The following is a 16,893-nucleotide window of genomic DNA, read 5'->3' as shown; positions in this document are numbered from 1 at the left end:
AGCAGTGTATACGGCGTGCTGACGGCCTCTCGGGGTATATATTATATATAGCAGTGTATACGGCGTGCTGACAGCCTCTCGGGGTATATATTATATATAGCAGTGTATACGGCGTGCTGACGGTCTCTCGGGGTATATATTATATATTGCAGTGTATACGGCGTGCTGACAGCCTCTCGGGGTATATATTATATATTGCAGTGTATACGGCGTGCTGACAGCCTCTCGGGGTATATATTATATATAGCAGTGTATACAGCGTGCTGACGGCCTCTCGGGGTATATATTATATATAGCAGTGTATACGGCGTGCTGACGGCCTCTCGGGGTATATATTATATATTGCAGTGTATACGGCGTGCTGACGGCCTCTCGGGGTATATATTATATATTGCAGTGTATACGGCGTGCTGACGACCTCTCGGGGTATATATTATATATAGCAGTGTATACAGCGTGCTGACGGCCTCTCGGGGTATATATTATATATAGCAGTGTATACGGCGTGCTGACGGCCTCTCGGGGTACATATTATATATAGCAGTGTATACGGCGTGCTGACGGCCTCTCGGGGTATATATTATATATAGCAGTGTATACGGCGTGCTGACGGCCTCTCGGTGTATATATTATATATAGCAGTGTATACGGCGTGCTGACGGCCTCTCGGGGTATATATTATATATAGCAGTGTATACGGCGTGCTGACGGCCTCTCGGGGTATATATTATATATAGCAGTGTCTACAGCGTGCTGGCGGCCTCTCGGGGTATATATTATATATAGCAGTGTATACGGCTAGCTGACGACCTCTCGGGGTATATATTATATATTGCAGTGTATACGGCGTGCTGACGACCTCTCGGGGTATATATTATATATAGCAGTGTATACGGCGTGCTGACGGCCTCTCGGGGTATATATTATATATATAGCAGTGTATACGGCGTGCTGATGGCCTCTCGGGGTATATATTATATATAGCAGTGTATACGGCATGCTGGCGGCCTCTCGGGGTATATATTATATATAGCAGTGTATACGGCTAGCTGACGACCTCTCGGGGTATATATTATATATTGCAGTGTATACGGCGTGCTGACGACCTCTCGGGGTATATATTATATATAGCAGTGTATACGGCGTGCTGATGGCCTCTCGGGGTATATATTATATATAGCAGTGTATACGGCATGCTGACAGCCTCTCGGGGTATATATTATATATTGCAGTGTATACGGCGTGCTGACGGCCTCTCGGGGTATATATTGCAGTGTATACGGCGTGCTGACGGCCTCTCGGGGTATATATTATATATCGCAGCTTTTATCTGACACAAGACTCGATGTAACGAGACATTTATGAAGTTTCTTTATTGTATTTACAGACATTATAAGACGTTTCCATTACCAGCTCCAACACATCCGGACGTCAGGAATGAAGACGATCACCTGCAGAGAGAACGACACTGGATCAGTACATTATAGAGCAGCGCTGCACAGTCCTGTATGGATCAGGACATTATAGCCCAGAGATGCTATAGGCAGCAGGTCGGATCCTTGCATCACTAGTCTCAATGTGATGAGTGTATCAGAGCGTTTACTAGACATCAAGGACACTTCAGAGACTCTAGTCAAGGTGTCATCACATACACGTCAGTCACAGGGGCACAATATCCATCCCTAATCTCATTGTGTCCGGCCGTGGCCTCACCTCGTGTCCTCTGCATCCACGCAGCGTCCAGCTCCTCCCAGCGCAGCCGCTACAACAAGAGAAGAGGTTATAACCTGGCGTAGAGCGCGGCCAGACGTCATGGTGGGGGATGGGCCGTCAGTGCGCTGCGGTGGTGACATCACATGGAGTCAGACAATGAGCGTCATCATGGAGGAGACCACATGGAGGGGACGAGCAGCGAGCTCAGGGTGACGGCCGCTTACCAGCTCAGGATGACGGCCCCGGAGAACCACCTGCCAGAAGAGAAACAGTCACGCGGGGAAGGGGGGGGGGGGGGGGGGGGGGGGGGAGGGAGCAGGACAGATGCTTAGAGCCACTCACCTGCCGCCGCAGCAATCCAGGCAGGATGCACCTAGAAAAAAAAAAATATCACAAGTTACTAGGAATCACTTCCATAGGGTCCCGAAATAACCACGCGCAAGAGGTTCCCCGGAGCCCCCCATACACAGCACTGGACTCCACACAAGACCAGTGACCTCTCAGACATGACCCCTGACCCCGACCATCATGTGCATCACTTCTACAAGTTTGCTGTGAGGTCTGGATGAGAGAAGAGCCACGGCGAGAGTTATACCCAGGGCGAGATGCTATAGGCAGCAGGTCGGATCCTTGCATCACTAGTCTCAGTGTGATGAGTGTATCAGAGCGTTTACTAGACATCAAGGACACTTCAGAGACTCTAGTCAAGGTGTCATCACATACACGTCAGTCACAGGGGCACAATATCCATCCCTAATCTCATTGTGTCCGGCCGTGGCCTCACCTCGTGTCCTCTGCATCCCACGCAGCGTCCAGCTCCTCCCAGCGCAGCCGCTACAACAAGAGAAGAGGTTATAACCTGGCGTAGAGCGCGGCCAGACGTCATGGTGGGGGATGGGCCGTCAGTGCGCTGCGGTGGTGACATCACATGGAGAGTCAGACAATGAGCGTCATCATGGAGGAGACCACAAGGAGGGGACGAGCAGCGAGCTCAGGGTGACGGCCGCTTACCAGCTCAGGATGACGGCCCCGGAGAACCACCTGCAAGAAGAGAAACAGTCACACGGGGAAGGAAGAGTCAGGGGAGCAACAAGGCCCCGCCCAGTCACTTCACTAGGGAGTCATGGGTGGCCACCCAGGCCTGAGGCTTACATACACATGCAGTCTCCCTGCACCGCATAGAAGCCGCAGCCCGTGTGCAGGGAGGGGGGGGGAGGCGGAGGGAGCAGGACAGGAGGCCGCAGCCCATGTGCATGAGGGGAGGGAGCAGGACAGGAAGCCGCAGCCCGTGTGCAGGGAGGGGAGGGAGCAGGACAGGAAGCCGCAGCCCGTGTGCAGGGAGGGGAGGGAGCAGGACAGGAAGCCGCAGCCCGTGTGCAAGGGGGGGGGGGGAGCAGGACAGGAGACCGCAGCCCATGTGCAGGAGGGGAGGGAGCAGGACAGGAAGCCGCAGCCCGTGTGCAGGAGGGGAGGGAGCAGGACGGGAGGACTCCAAGCATCAGTGATATATAATGCAATGATTCCCCGTTTCCCCAATGAAAGGCAGCGCTGAAGTAGAATCATGATGACAGGGAGGTGCCGCTATTTTGTAGAGAAGCCGGGATTCCTTGCATCACTGATGCTTAGAGTCCCTTCCCCATGAACATACGGCATCATAAAGATGTGTACAGCACAGACCCCCATGGAGAGGGGGAGCCCCCGACTACCTCCCCCGGGGTCCCGGCACATCAGGAGTTACCCTCCCCCATGCACCGGAGCGCGGGGTCTCAGTGTTACTATAACACGCAGCGCACATTACAGGCTGCGGGTGACTGACTGGGACAAGCTCCTCCCTGCTGACTCCAAATATGCAAATCAAACAGCAAGTGACCACCTCCCAACTTCATACAGAGCCCAGGGCCCACGATAGACTTACAGGGGCCCCACACAGAAGTGACGGAACCGAGTGTCTGCGGAGCCGGCTAGTGATAACGCCATGCTGATGACGCCATGCTAATGAGCCGGCTCACCCCGCCCCCACCTCCTGTAATCTGACACTACCGAGTTATGTGGAGGACTGCAGCTCCCGATTACACATGTAACAGGGAACCCCCTCTCCCATCAGGAGAACAGACAGACCCCACATTCTCATCACTGAGACTTCCATGACACCTCCAGCACTGACCGCCATCCACCTGAAATGCTGCAGTCCTCCCCCCCGTGCACGAGTGGTACAGTCTAGTCAGTCACGTGATACCACGGGGCCAATCAGCACAAGTTGTATGCAGCAAAGCACAAATATGAAAATTGGACTGACGGTTTGGAGCGCATCACGTGACCGACATTAAACGTTATCAGTCCCGTCCTATACACTTACCATTAGAGGCAAAGATGGCGCCGCTCCCGCCCGGAGGCCGCACGTCCGCAGCCGCTTCACACCGACCACTCATCATGGAACCGAGAGAACCAGCGATGGCGCGACGGCCTCTTATATAGGACTGTAAAGGCCCCCGGGCCGAGCCGTCCACAGCACTGCCTGCTCGCACATCGTGGAGAGTCTAAACCGGCAGTACAATAGACAGGCCTGGTTGGCAGACACGTAAAGGGTCCTCACAGATCTGTCTGCCAACCAGAGGGCGCTCGGCACCGGAAGTAGAATCCCTGACGTTGGCGCCTTTGGAGAAGAAGGATAAGCAGTGAGGTAAGAGGGAGACGACCCCGGGCGGTATCCGCGCCATCCTGTCATGGAGCTGTCACCCCAGGCTGTGCCGTGCACCGGGGGCATCCGCCAGGGTCATGTGCCTCATATTTCTGTCACAGGAGCGGGAAAACAATATGGAGGCGCCCGGGCTTCTATTCATTCACTGTCCTCCTCATTATCCTCCATATCCCCACCACATCCGCCATATCACCCCCCATATCCTCTGTATCCGCCATATCACCCCCCATATCCTCTGTATCCGCCGTACCCCCCCCCATATCCTCTGTATCCGCCATATCCTCTGTATCCGCCATATCCTCTGTATCCGCCATATCCTCTGTATCCGCCATATCACCCGCCATATCCTCTGTATCCGCCATATCACCCCCCATATCCTCTGTATCCGCCATATCTCCCCCATATCCTCTGTATCCGCCATATCTCCCCCCATATCCTCTGTATCCGCCGTATCCCCACCACATCCGCTGTATCCGCCGTATCCCCACCACATCCGCTGTATCCGCCGTATCCCCACCACATCCGCTGTATCCGCCGTATCCCCACCACATCCGCTGTATCCGCCGTATCCCCCCATATCCTCTGTATCCACCATATCCCCCCCATATCTTCTGTATCTGCCATATCCCCCCCCATGTCCTCTGTATCCGCCATATCCCCCCCATATCCTCTGTATCCGCCATATCCCCCCCATATCCTCTGTATCCACCATATCCTCTGTATCCGCCATATCCCCCCCCATATCCCCTGTATCCGCCGTATCCCCCCCATATCCTCTGTATCCACCGTATCCCCCCCATATCCTCTGTATCCACCGTATCCCCACCATATCCCCTGTATCCACCATATCCCCTGTATCCACCATATCCCCTGTATCCACCGTATCCCCCCCATATCCTCTGTATCCACCGTATCCCCACCATATCCCCTGTATCCACCATATCCCCTGTATCCACCATATCCCCTGTATCCGCCATATCCCCCCCATATCCTCTGTATCCACCGTATCCCCCCCATATCCTCTGTATCCACCATATCCTCTGTATCCGCCATATCCCCCCCCATATCCTCTGTATCCGCCATATCCCCCCCCATATCCCCTGTATCCGCCATATCCCCCATATCCTCTGTATCCGCCGTATCCCCCCCCATATCCTCTGTATCCGCCGTATCCCCCCCATATCCTCTGTATCCGCCATATCCCCCCCCATATCCCCTGTATCCGCCGTATCCCCCCATATCCTCTGTATCCGCCATATCCCCCCCCGTATCCGCCGTATCCCCCCCATATCCTCTGTATCCGCCGTATCCCCCCCATATCCTCTGTATCCGCCGTATCCCCCCCATATCCGCCGTATCCCCCCCATATCCTCTGTATCCGCCGTATCCCCCCCATATCCTCTGTATCCGCCGTATCCCCCCATATCCTCTGTATCCGCCGTATCCCCCCCATATCCTCTGTATCCGCCGTATCCCCCCCATATCCTCTGTTTCCGCCGTATCCCCCCCATATCCTCTGTTTCCGCCGTATCCCCCCCATATCCTCTGTTTCCGCCGTATCCCCCCATATCCTCTGTATTCCGCCGTATCCCCCCCCCCATATCCTCTGTATCCGCCGTATCCCCCCCCCATATCCTCTGTATCCGCCGTATCCCCCCCCCATATCCTCTGTATCCGCCGTATCCCCCCCCCCATATCCTCTGTATCCGCCGTATCCCCCCCCCCATATCCTCTGTATCCGCCGTATCCCCCCCCCCCATATCCTCTGTATCCGCCGTATCCCCCCCCCCATATCCTCTGTATCCGCCGTATCCCCCCCCCCATATCCTCTGTATCCGCCGTATCCCCCCCCCCATATCCTCTGTATCCGCCGTATCCCCCCCCCCATATCCTCTGTATCCGCCGTATCCCCCCCCCCATATCCTCTGTATCCGCCGTATCCCCCCCCCCATATCCTCTGTATCCGCCGTATCCCCCCCCCCATATCCTCTGTATCCGCCGTATCCCCCCCCCCCATATCCTCTGTATCCGCCGTATCCCCCCCCCCCATATCCTCTGTATCCGCCGTATCCCCCCCCCCCCATATCCTCTGTATCCGCCGTATCCCCCCCCCATATCCTCTGTATCCGCCATATCCCCCCCCATATCCTCTGTATCCGCCATATCCTCTGTATCCGCCATATCCCCCCCCATATCCTCTGTATCCGCCATATCCCCCCCATATCCCCTGTATCCGCCATATCCTCTGTATCCGCCATATCCTCTGTATCCGCCATATCCTCTGTATCCGCCATATCCTCTGTATCCGCCATATCCTCTGTATCCGCCGTATCCTCTGTATCCGCCGTATCCGCCGTATCCGCCGTATCCGCCATATCCTCTGTATCCGCCATATCCTCTGTATCCGCCATATCCCCCCCATATCATCTGTATCCGCCATATCCCCCCTCCATATCCTCTGTATCCGCCGTATCCTCTGTATCCGCCGTATCCTCTGTATCCTCTGTATCCGCCGTATCCGCCGTATCCTCTGTATCCGCCGTATCCTCTGTATCCGCTGTATCCCCCCCATATCCTCTGTATCCGCCATATCCCCCCCCCATATCCTCTGTATCCGCCGTATCTCCCCCCCCTCCATATCCTCTTTATCCGCCGTATCCCCCCCCCCCCATATCCTCTGTATCCGCCCCCGTATCCTCTGTATCCCCCCCCTTATACCTTATAATTTGCCTGCTGCTCTATATCAAGGGCCCCGTCTCCCCTCGGGCCCCCTTGGGTTATCTCTGTGTCACACGATGCGACATTCAGGTCTATATTGTTGTGCCCTTCACATTTGGGTAGATTTCGGGTGAGGGGTGCGCTGATTCTTGGGGGCGGTGTCTCTCTCCGCGCTGCAGGGATTTACCGGAATCCTCTATCCTAGATCCCATCGCACTATGGCAGAGACCGATGTGGACAACGAGCTGCTGGACTATGAAGACGATGAGGTGGACACCCAGGCCGGGGGCGACGCTCCAGACATCACCCCCAAGAAGGAGATGAAGGGGTCCTACGTGTCCATCCACAGCTCCGGATTCCGGGATTTCCTCCTCAAGCCCGAGCTGCTCCGAGCCATCGTGGACTGCGGGTTCGAGCATCCGTCCGAAGGTGAGAGGCGGAGTGATGTCCAGGAAAAGCTCTACTTACCTCTACACTGCACACTACTTACCTCTATCACACTGCACACTACTTACCTCTATCACACTGCACACTACTTACCTCTATCACACTGCACTACTTACCTCTATCACACTGCACACTACTTGCCTCTATCACACTGCACACTACTTGCCTCTATCACACTGCACACTACTTGCCTCTATCACACTGCACACTACTTACCTCTATCACACTGCACACTACTTACCTCTATCACACTGCACACTACTTACCTCTATCACACTGCACACTACTTACCTCTATCACACTGCACACTACTTACCTCTATCACACTGCACACTACTTACCTCTATCACACTGCACTACTTACCTCTATCACACTGCACACTACTTACCTCTATCACACTGCACACTACTTACCTCTATCACACTGCACACTACTTACCTCTATCACACTGCACACTACTTACCTCTATCACACTGCACACTACTTGCCTCTATCACACTGCACACTACTTACCTCTATCACACTGCACTACTTACCTCTATCACACTGCACACTACTTACCTCTATCACACTGCACTACTTACCTCTATCACACTGCACACTACTTGCCTCTATCACACTGCACACTACTTGCCTCTATCACACTGCACACTACTTACCTCTATCACACTGCACACTACTTGCCTCTATCACACTGCACTACTTACCTCTATCACACTGCACACTACTTACCTCTATCACACTGCACACTACTTACCTCTATCACACTGCACACTACTTGCCTCTATCACACTGCACACTACTTGCCTCTATCACACTGCACACTACTTACCTCTATCACACTGCACACTACTTGCCTCTATCACACTGCACACTACTTGCCTCTATCACACTGCACACTACTTACCTCTATCGCACTGCACACTACTTACCTCTATCGCACTGCACACTACTTACCTCTATCGCACTGCACACTACTTACCTCTATCGCACTGCACACTGCTTACCTCTATCGCACTGCACACTGCTTACCTCTGTCACACTGCACACTGCTTACCTCTGTCACACTGCACACTGCTTGCCTCTGTCACACTGCACACTACTTGCCTCTATCGCGCTGCACACTGCTTACCTCTATCACACTGCACACTACTTGCCTCTATCGCACTGCACACTGCTTACCTCTATCGCACTGCACACTGCTTACCTCTATCGCACTGCACACTACTTACCTCTATCGCACTGCACACTACTTACCTCTATCGCACTGCACACTACTTACCTCTATCGCACTGCACACTACTTACCTCTATCGCACTGCACACTACTTACCTCTATCGCACTGCACACTACTTGCCTCTATCGCGCTGCACACTACTTGCCTCCATCGCGCTGCACACTACTTACCTCTATCACACTCGCCTCTCTCGCAGTACAACACGAGTGCATCCCACAAGCGATCCTGGGTATGGACATTCTGTGTCAGGCGAAGTCCGGGATGGGGAAGACGGCCGTGTTTGTCCTGGCCACGTTACAGCAGCTGGAACCTATCACAGGACAGGTAATGGCCACCTACCTACTCCTCCCCCTCCCCTCTACAGAACATGGGAGCTGTCATCTGTGATTATTGCGCCTCTTGTTATTGTCCAGGTTTCTGTGCTCGTCATGTGTCACACCAGAGAACTGGCCTTCCAGATCAGCAAAGAGTATGAGCGCTTCTCCAAGTACATGCCCACCGTGAAGGTAAGTGCCTCGGCTCACTCAGACCACTAAACCACCACCACCACCCCCAGGTCAGGTCCCGCCCCCCCCCTGTTTATATAGAAACTCCCCCAAAGTCGGGCAAATATGACTCTTCTCAACCCATTTTCACATGAGATGAGTCAAGAAGTTGAGTGTTTGTTTCTAGGTGCTATAGAACAGGAGATTCTGGAATAACACGACCCCTGCAGATTCACGAGTCGTGTGCGCTACAGACAAAGGCTTGGACTGCGTCTCCCGCTGCCGGGGGCTCTCGTTCTGTAGCTCAAAACCGTGAACTTGTTGGGATCTGGAAGATGAAATTCTTATCTTAAGTGGTTTCTTATGTTGACATGAGATGTTTCCAGGTGCTATAAAACATAAGATAGATGAACTGCAACCACTAAACTTGACTCGTCTCGTGTGAAGATGGGGTGAGAAGAGTCGTATTTGCCTGATTTTGGGGGGATTTTTTTCCCCCTATAGTTAAAAGGGTGAGATTTCACAAGAGGTAATTTTCAGAACATTTCATCCCCGATCTGAGGGGCTGGTGACAGGTTCCCTTTAATGTCTGGGGTATTTGCAGCACAGTTCTGTATGTACAATTCTAGCTTTTCACTATAAGCGAGGAAAGAGGCAGAGGAGATAATAAACCGCTGCTCCACGGGGTCTGAGGCTGCAGGGGCAAAGTCTATCATCAGTGGGAGGTCTGAGCGGAGATGAAGGGGGACTATACCATGATTGGGGGCACATGGCAGCCATTAGGAGGGTGATGCCAAGGTGCTGGCTCCACCCCTGGGCTGCGGCTCCACCCCTGGGCTGCGGCTCCGCCCCTGATGATTTTCTTCATATTGAAGCAGTTGAATCGGTAAGATCATGTGACCCTCATCCATCCCCTCTTGTCCCACTAGGTGGCAGTGTTTTTTGGTGGTCTTTCCATTAAGAAGGATGAGGAGACGCTAAAGAAGAGCTGCCCCCATATTGTGGTGGGGACCCCGGGCCGAATCCTGGCGCTGGCAAGAAACAAGAACCTGAATCTGAAACACATCAAACACTTCATCTTAGACGAGTGCGACAAGATGTTAGAACAGCTCGGTGAGTGAGAGGCGTGCGACCTCCCGGGATTGACCCTTTCCCTGCTGGTGCTGAATTGTGCATTTATCTCTTCCGCATCCGCAGACATGCGCAGAGATGTTCAAGAAATCTTCCGCATGACCCCTCACGAGAAGCAGGTCATGATGTTCAGCGCCACCCTGAGCAAGGAGATCCGGCCCGTCTGCCGCAAGTTCATGCAAGATGTAATAACCAACTCTTCACATCCCTCCTCCTCCTGCATCATCCCTGCAGCAGCCCCGGCCTGAACCGCATCTGCAAGCCAAGGGCCGGGGTCTATCCGCAGTCCAGACCTGACATAGGGGCTTAGCCCATACACACGGCAGCAAAGTGTCACACAACAAGTTCTAAGCAACTTTGGGCACAAACCTCACGGCTTTCCTTATGTTAGTTATAAGGATGAAACGGGAAAAGTGTCTCCCCAGTGCATGACCCAGACCCCAGCTCAGGTCCCTGCGTGATGCTACACACAGTTACTGACACTGCACATATATCGCCCCAGTGTGATACAGCGCCGACATCACGGCCGCCATGACACACCAAGCGGATAGCACGGCCGCCATGACACACCAAGCGGATAGCACGGCCGCCATGACACACCAAGCGGATAACACGGCCGCCATGACACACCAAGCGGATAGCACGGCCGCCATGACACACCAAGCGGATAGCACGGCCGCCATGACACACCAAGCGGATAGCACGGCCGCCATGACACACCAAGCGGATAGCACGGCCGCCATGACACACCAAGCGGATAGCACGGCCGCCATGACACACCAAGCGGATAGCACGGCCGCCATGACACGCAGCCTCTGACACCAGTATATACATGACACTAGTAAGTCTCCTCCTGCACCGCCGCCCGTGACTTATACACAACACCTTTTTTTTTTTCCTTTTTCTTGCTGCTATAGCGCGTTCTCCACTATTTTGCAGCACTTTGCTTTTTGGCCTCACTAAGGGTCAGTTTTTTTTATTGACCCTTTACTTTTTATATTTAATGAGACAAATTTTCTCACGTTTTTGACTTGTCTCAGTTTTACAACTTTTGCTTTTTGCACTATAGTACAATGACTGTAATCCAGCGTCCGGGGTGGGGGGTGGGGGGGATAGTGTCCGGTTTGTGTATTATTAGGGTCTGGTGCTGCTGGATTACAGTGATTGCACTGTAGCATCTTCCCTGCTCCCGGATGAATGCCGAGCGGTGGCTTTTTTTCCCAATACAATAGTTTTTTATGGGAATTTTTTGCATTGAATAGACCGGGGGGGGGGTGGGGGGCGGATGTACAAGTTGTCTGGGGTTATCCGTCTGCTGTCAGGGCGGGCGCCTTGTAGGGGATAAATGTCTCTGGGGTGTAACCAGGCGGCTCCTCCGTCTGGGTCAGGGTTTGGGGTGATGGACGGATGTTGCACTTCTATGGGGCTGCAGCGTTTGCCCCAGGGCTGCGTTCATGCGGGGTCTTCTATGGGGAGTAGCAGTCGTGACCCCCACAGCGATGATGATTCCTGTTTCTATAGTGATGGGAGTGTTTAGGGTCCCGTGCTGGTGGAGACCTCGGGGCGGATGTGTGGGCACAGGTATCAGCATGTTCCAGTGCTGAGGACGGTGATATCCGGGAGGAGCCATGTACAGGGTTTGGGACTGTTCTCTGTATCGGTATATTATAGAGCAGCGGGGGCAGTCTGGCGCAGGATCCATCCTCCTTCCATGTGTGAATGTCCTGTATGTGTCTGTTCGATGTCTAGAGCTGAGTGATATTTAGCCCCATCTGCTGCGTGATGTCCAGGGACATGTATTTGTTATCCCTTCATGATTACTGGGGGCGATGCAAATCTCTCCTTATCAGGATCTGCGGGGTCCCAGATGGTAGCCCCCCCCCCCCCCCAGCATCATAAAGGGATCTCAATGATCAGTCATAACTTGTTTAAATGCTGAATACTTATCTGTATACTGTATAATGGGGCTATGTCCTATCTGCAGGCAGCATGTTATAGAGCAGGAGGAGCTGAGCATATTATACATGGTGTCCTATCTGCAGGTAGCATGTTATAGAGCAGGAGGAGCTGAGCATATTATACATGGTGTCCTATCTGCAGGCAGCATGTTATAGAGCAGGAGGAGCTGAGCATATTATACATAGTGTCCTATCTGCAGGCAGCATGTTATAGAGCAGGAGGAGCTGAGCATATTATACATGGTGTCCTATCTGCAGGCAGCATGTTATAGAGCAGGAGGGGCTGAGCAGATTGTACATAGTGTCCTATCTGCAGGCAGCATGTTATAGAGCAGGAGGAGCTGAGCATATTATACATGGTGTCTGCAAATTGTACATAGTGTTCAGAGAGCCCACCAGTCCCGCTCGCAACCAACCCCCCCCTCCCCGCAGAAAGCCCGCCAGTCCCACTCAACCCCCCTGGCCCGCCCGCAGAGAGCCCGCCCGCCAGGCCCGCTCGGCCCGCCCGCAGAGAGCCCGCCCGCCAGGCCCGCTCGGCCCGCCCGCAGAGAGCCCGCCCGCCAGTCCCGCTCGGCCCGCCCGCAGAGAGCCCGCCCGCCAGTCCCGCTCGGCCGCCCGCAGAGAGCCCGCTCGGCCCGCCCGCAGAGAGCGGGGGGGGGGGGGGGCTATTGTGTATCCTGTGGGTAAGTGATGTATAAGAATCTATGTGTGACCTCATCTCAGCCTGAGAAGCCCCTCATCATAGGACGCCCCCTCAGAGATGCACGGGCGGCCCCTTACTGTTTAACCCTTAATCTCCCACCCCCTCCTCCTGTAGCCAATGGAAATCTTTGTGGACGACGAGACCAAGCTGACCCTGCACGGCCTGCAGCAGTACTACGTCAAGCTCAAGGACAACGAGAAAAACCGCAAACTTTTTGACCTCCTGGACTTGTTGGAGTTTAATCAGGTAAATTATAGGGGACCCTCATTAGCGCCCCCTACGGCTGGGTGGTGTCATCCTCCCAGGGAAGCTATAATATCGCAGTTATTAGGCAGGAGGATTTTGACATTGATGCCTCAGATCTACATCTTCTTGTATCTGCTATCCATGGTCTGCTCTGATTAAAATCAACTTTTTAAATTTTGCTAATTAGCCAGAAGGGCTCCTGGGGGTGTTATCAGAGCCTCTCCATGCTGTAGCTTCTTGGGCTGTTACACTGCAGGGAGCCAGGAAAGAGTTACAGCCAGTGAAGCTGTAGCACGGAGGGGCTCAGGTAACTTCCCCTTCCACCCTCGAGAGCCCTTCTGCCTCATTAGTAAAATTTTAAACATTGATTTTAGAAGGAGGAGGTCATGGATAATAAATATGAGGTCTTTGTATTGGGTCACATCAGGGGTTGTGAATCGTTTTGGGATCCAACCCTGGACCATAAAGTAAAATGTACTCGCAGTGTTTATTGTATGTGCAGCCAGATACAGGGCCGGAAGGGGAAGCGTGTAGGTGTTCGGGTCTGGTCTGTGCTCCAGCATGCGGTGCGACCCATCCTTGCGCTTGCTGGGTCCTGCGGTGCTGGTTTCTCCTGCTGGGCTGTGCTGCAGCATGTGGTGCGACCCGTTCGTGCGCTTGCTGGATCCCGCTGTGCCGGTTTCTCCTGCTGGGCTGTGCTGCAGCATGCGGTGCAACCCATCAGAGCGCTTGCTGGATCCCGCGGTGCCGGTTTCTCCTGCTGGTCTGTGCTCCAGCATGCGGTGCGACCCATCCGTGCACTTGCTGGGTCCCGCGGTTCTGGTTTCTCCTGCTGGGCTGTATTGCAGCATGCGGTGCAAACCATCCGTGCGCTTGCTGGTCCGCAGTGCCGGTTTCTCCTGCTGGTCTGTGCTCCAGCATACGGTGCGACCCGTCCGTGCACTTGCTGGGTCCCGGTTTCTCCTGCTGGGCTGTGCTGCAGCATACGGTGCGACCCGTTCGTGCACTTGCTGGGTCCCGCGGTGCCGGTTTCTCCTGCTGGTCTGTGCTGCAGCATACGGTGCGACCCGTCCGTGCACTTGCTGGGTCCGGTTTCTCCTGCTGGGCTGTGCTGCAGCATACGGTGCGACCCGTTCGTGCACTTGCTTGGTCCCGCGGTGCCGTTTCCTCCTGCTGGGCTGTGCTGCAGCATACGGTGCGACCCGTTCGTGCACTTGCTTGGTCCGCGGTGCCGGTTCCTCCTGCTGGTCTGTGCTGCAGCATACGGTGCGACCCGTTCGTGCACTTGCTTGGTCCCGCGGTGCCGGTTCCTCCTGCTGGTCTGTGCTGCAGCATACGGTGCGACCCGTTCGTGCACTTGCTGGGTCCCGGTTTCTCCTGCTGGGCTGTGCTGCAGCATACGGTGCGACCCGTCCGTGCCACTTGCTGGGTCCCGGTTTTCTCCTGCTGGGCTGTGCTGCAGCATACGGTGCGACCCGTTCGTGCACTTGCTGGGTCCCGCGGTGCCGGTTTCTCCTGCTGGTCTGTGCTGCAGCATACGGTGCGACCCGTTCGTGCACTTGCTTGGTCCCGGCGGTGCCGGTTCCTCCTGCTGGGCTGTGCTGCAGCATACGGTGCGACCCGTTCGTGCATTGCTTGGTCCCGCGGTGCCGGTTCCTCCTGCTGGGCTGTGCTGCAGCATACGGTGCGACCCGTTCGTGCACTTGCTTGGTCCCGCGGTGCCGGTTCCTCCTGCTGGGCTGTGCTGCAGCATACGGTGCGACCCGTTCGTGCACTTGCTTGGTCCCGCGGTGCCGGTTCCTCCTGCTGGGCTGTGACCCCTGTGATGCTCGTTGCAGGTCGTCATCTTTGTCAAGTCGGTTCAGCGCTGCATCGCTCTGGCCCAGCTCCTGGTGGAACAGAACTTCCCAGCCATCGCCATCCACCGCGGGATGCAGCAGGAGGAGAGGTAGAGAGCGGCTGCCGGAGCTGAGGAGGTAGGTAGGTAACACAAGGTGGATCCTGACTCCCCTCTTATTCCCCAGACTCTCCCGGTACCAGCAGTTCAAGACTTCCAGCGCAGGATCCTGGTGGCCACTAATCTGTTTGGTCGCGGGATGGACATTTGAAAGAGTGAACATTGCCTTTAACTATGACATGCCAGAGGACTCGGATACCTACCTGCACCGGGTATGTACACGCCCTGGGGTCACAGGGATGGTGCTCCGCCCCCTCGGCACCTGTGACGTTCTGCTTGTTGCCCTCAGGTGGCCCGGGCCGGCCGCTTTGGTACCAAGGGTCTCGCCATCACGTTTGTCTCTGATGAGGGAGATGCAAAAATCCTCATGAGGTTCAAGATCGCTCGAGGTGAACATCAGCGAACCCCCGACGAGATCGACATCTCCTCCTACAGTAAGTGCCACGCGGCCACGGCCGGAGATGCGCCGTCTCAGTGCACCAATCCCAACCACTGCGGGAGGTGACACTGGGACCTATAGATGCCAGAAGTGCCAGACATGACGATGATCCAGATCTTCTCCATCAATGGCCGCCTTCTGTTTAATGTTCTGCTAGTAAGCCTGAAGTGTGTTACCAGAGCCCTCAGTACTGTAGCTTCACAGGCTGTTACAATGAGCATGAACCTGTTCTACTTGTTATAATCGCCTGTAAAGCAACAACACAGAGAGGCTCTGGTAACATCCCCCACAGCTCTTACACCTACATAACTGTAACGGCTGAGATGTAAGGAGCTTAACCAGAGTCACGGGCTCTGGTCACATGACAAGCACTTACCTCTCCTCCTGGGCCTTGGACATGAACCCTCTGCGCCTCATGCCCCATATACAGGTGTAAAGGTGGCAGGACCTCTGCAGTCCCAGCATTGCTTGTATAGGACCTCCAGGTCCTGCTCCCCGATGTGAGTGACCCCCGTGTAGCGGCCACTTCTCACGCCTTGTGTTTCCCCCTCACAGTTGAACAGACGCGGTGAGGACGAGTCTCCTGACAGATTGGGATGAGACGTCGCCCACTCCCCAGTGATAAGAAGGAAAGGTGAAGCCCCCGGCAGCGCAGCCCGTGCCCCCTCCCCCGTCATTCCACTATGAAGTGTTTGTGGTTCTGGTTGTAGTTTATTTAATTTCCGTTTTATAAAGTGAGAATGAAAATATTTTCTTTTTAATTACAAGTCGTGAATTTAGTGACTTTCCTGCTCCATTAAATAAACTCTTGTGTTTCCTCCGAGATTTGTCCCTACAAGTTTTATCCACAGGGAAGTGATGATCAGTGGCCCCACATCACTGAGCTCTTCTCTCCCCCCCCCCCCCATCACTGAGCCTACAGCGCCCCCTGCAGGCCAGCCAATAGAAATCACTTCCTGCCCGGATATAGTACAGGAAGAGGAGTCCGTGTACAGTCGGGGTCCGCACTCTGTAGGACCATAGAGGCTGCTGCAGCTCAGGATGAGCATGTGGGGCACGGATTGCTGGGACCCCCAGCCGTGATGATGTTATACTCTGTGGGGTCTTCAGGTGTCACTTGTGCAGTTCTGCGACTCTGATCCACATCCGGAGATGACGCA

General features: G+C 54.5%; 1 protein-coding gene and 1 long non-coding RNA gene across 3 annotated transcripts; one reads left to right on the top strand and one right to left on the bottom strand.

The window, feature by feature from the left end:
- Positions 1-1,356: 1,356 nt before the first annotated feature.
- Positions 1,357-4,217, bottom strand: LOC140107071 (uncharacterized). Of its 2 annotated transcripts, XR_011850987.1 has the most exons (7): positions 4,070-4,217; positions 2,725-2,754; positions 2,498-2,547; positions 2,056-2,086; positions 1,938-1,967; positions 1,714-1,762; positions 1,357-1,451 (listed from the first exon to the last, which is right to left on the bottom strand). It is a non-coding gene; the product is annotated as an uncharacterized lncRNA (long non-coding RNA). The 2 variants fall into 2 exon arrangements; XR_011850986.1 differs by having other exon boundaries at positions 1,714-1,967; positions 4,070-4,216.
- Positions 4,218-4,248: 31 nt separating this feature from the next.
- DDX39B (DExD-box helicase 39B) lies at positions 4,249-16,556 on the top strand. Its single transcript, XM_072131639.1, is given in 13 exon segments — positions 4,249-4,393; positions 7,335-7,558; positions 9,011-9,138; positions 9,228-9,320; positions 10,229-10,412; positions 10,497-10,615; positions 13,206-13,337; positions 15,176-15,285; positions 15,362-15,381; positions 15,384-15,442; positions 15,444-15,506; positions 15,584-15,728; positions 16,289-16,556. Coding segments are annotated over 12 exon segments (1,281 nt in total). The 5' UTR covers positions 4,249-4,393; positions 7,335-7,347; the 3' UTR covers positions 16,306-16,556.
- The last annotated feature ends 337 nt before the right edge of the window (positions 16,557-16,893 follow it).

This window comes from Engystomops pustulosus, unplaced genomic scaffold, assembly GCF_040894005.1.
Source record: "Engystomops pustulosus unplaced genomic scaffold, aEngPut4.maternal MAT_SCAFFOLD_110, whole genome shotgun sequence".
Classification (NCBI taxonomy): domain Eukaryota; kingdom Metazoa; phylum Chordata; class Amphibia; order Anura; family Leptodactylidae; genus Engystomops; species Engystomops pustulosus.
This window is presented reverse-complemented; position numbering and strand designations above follow the sequence as displayed.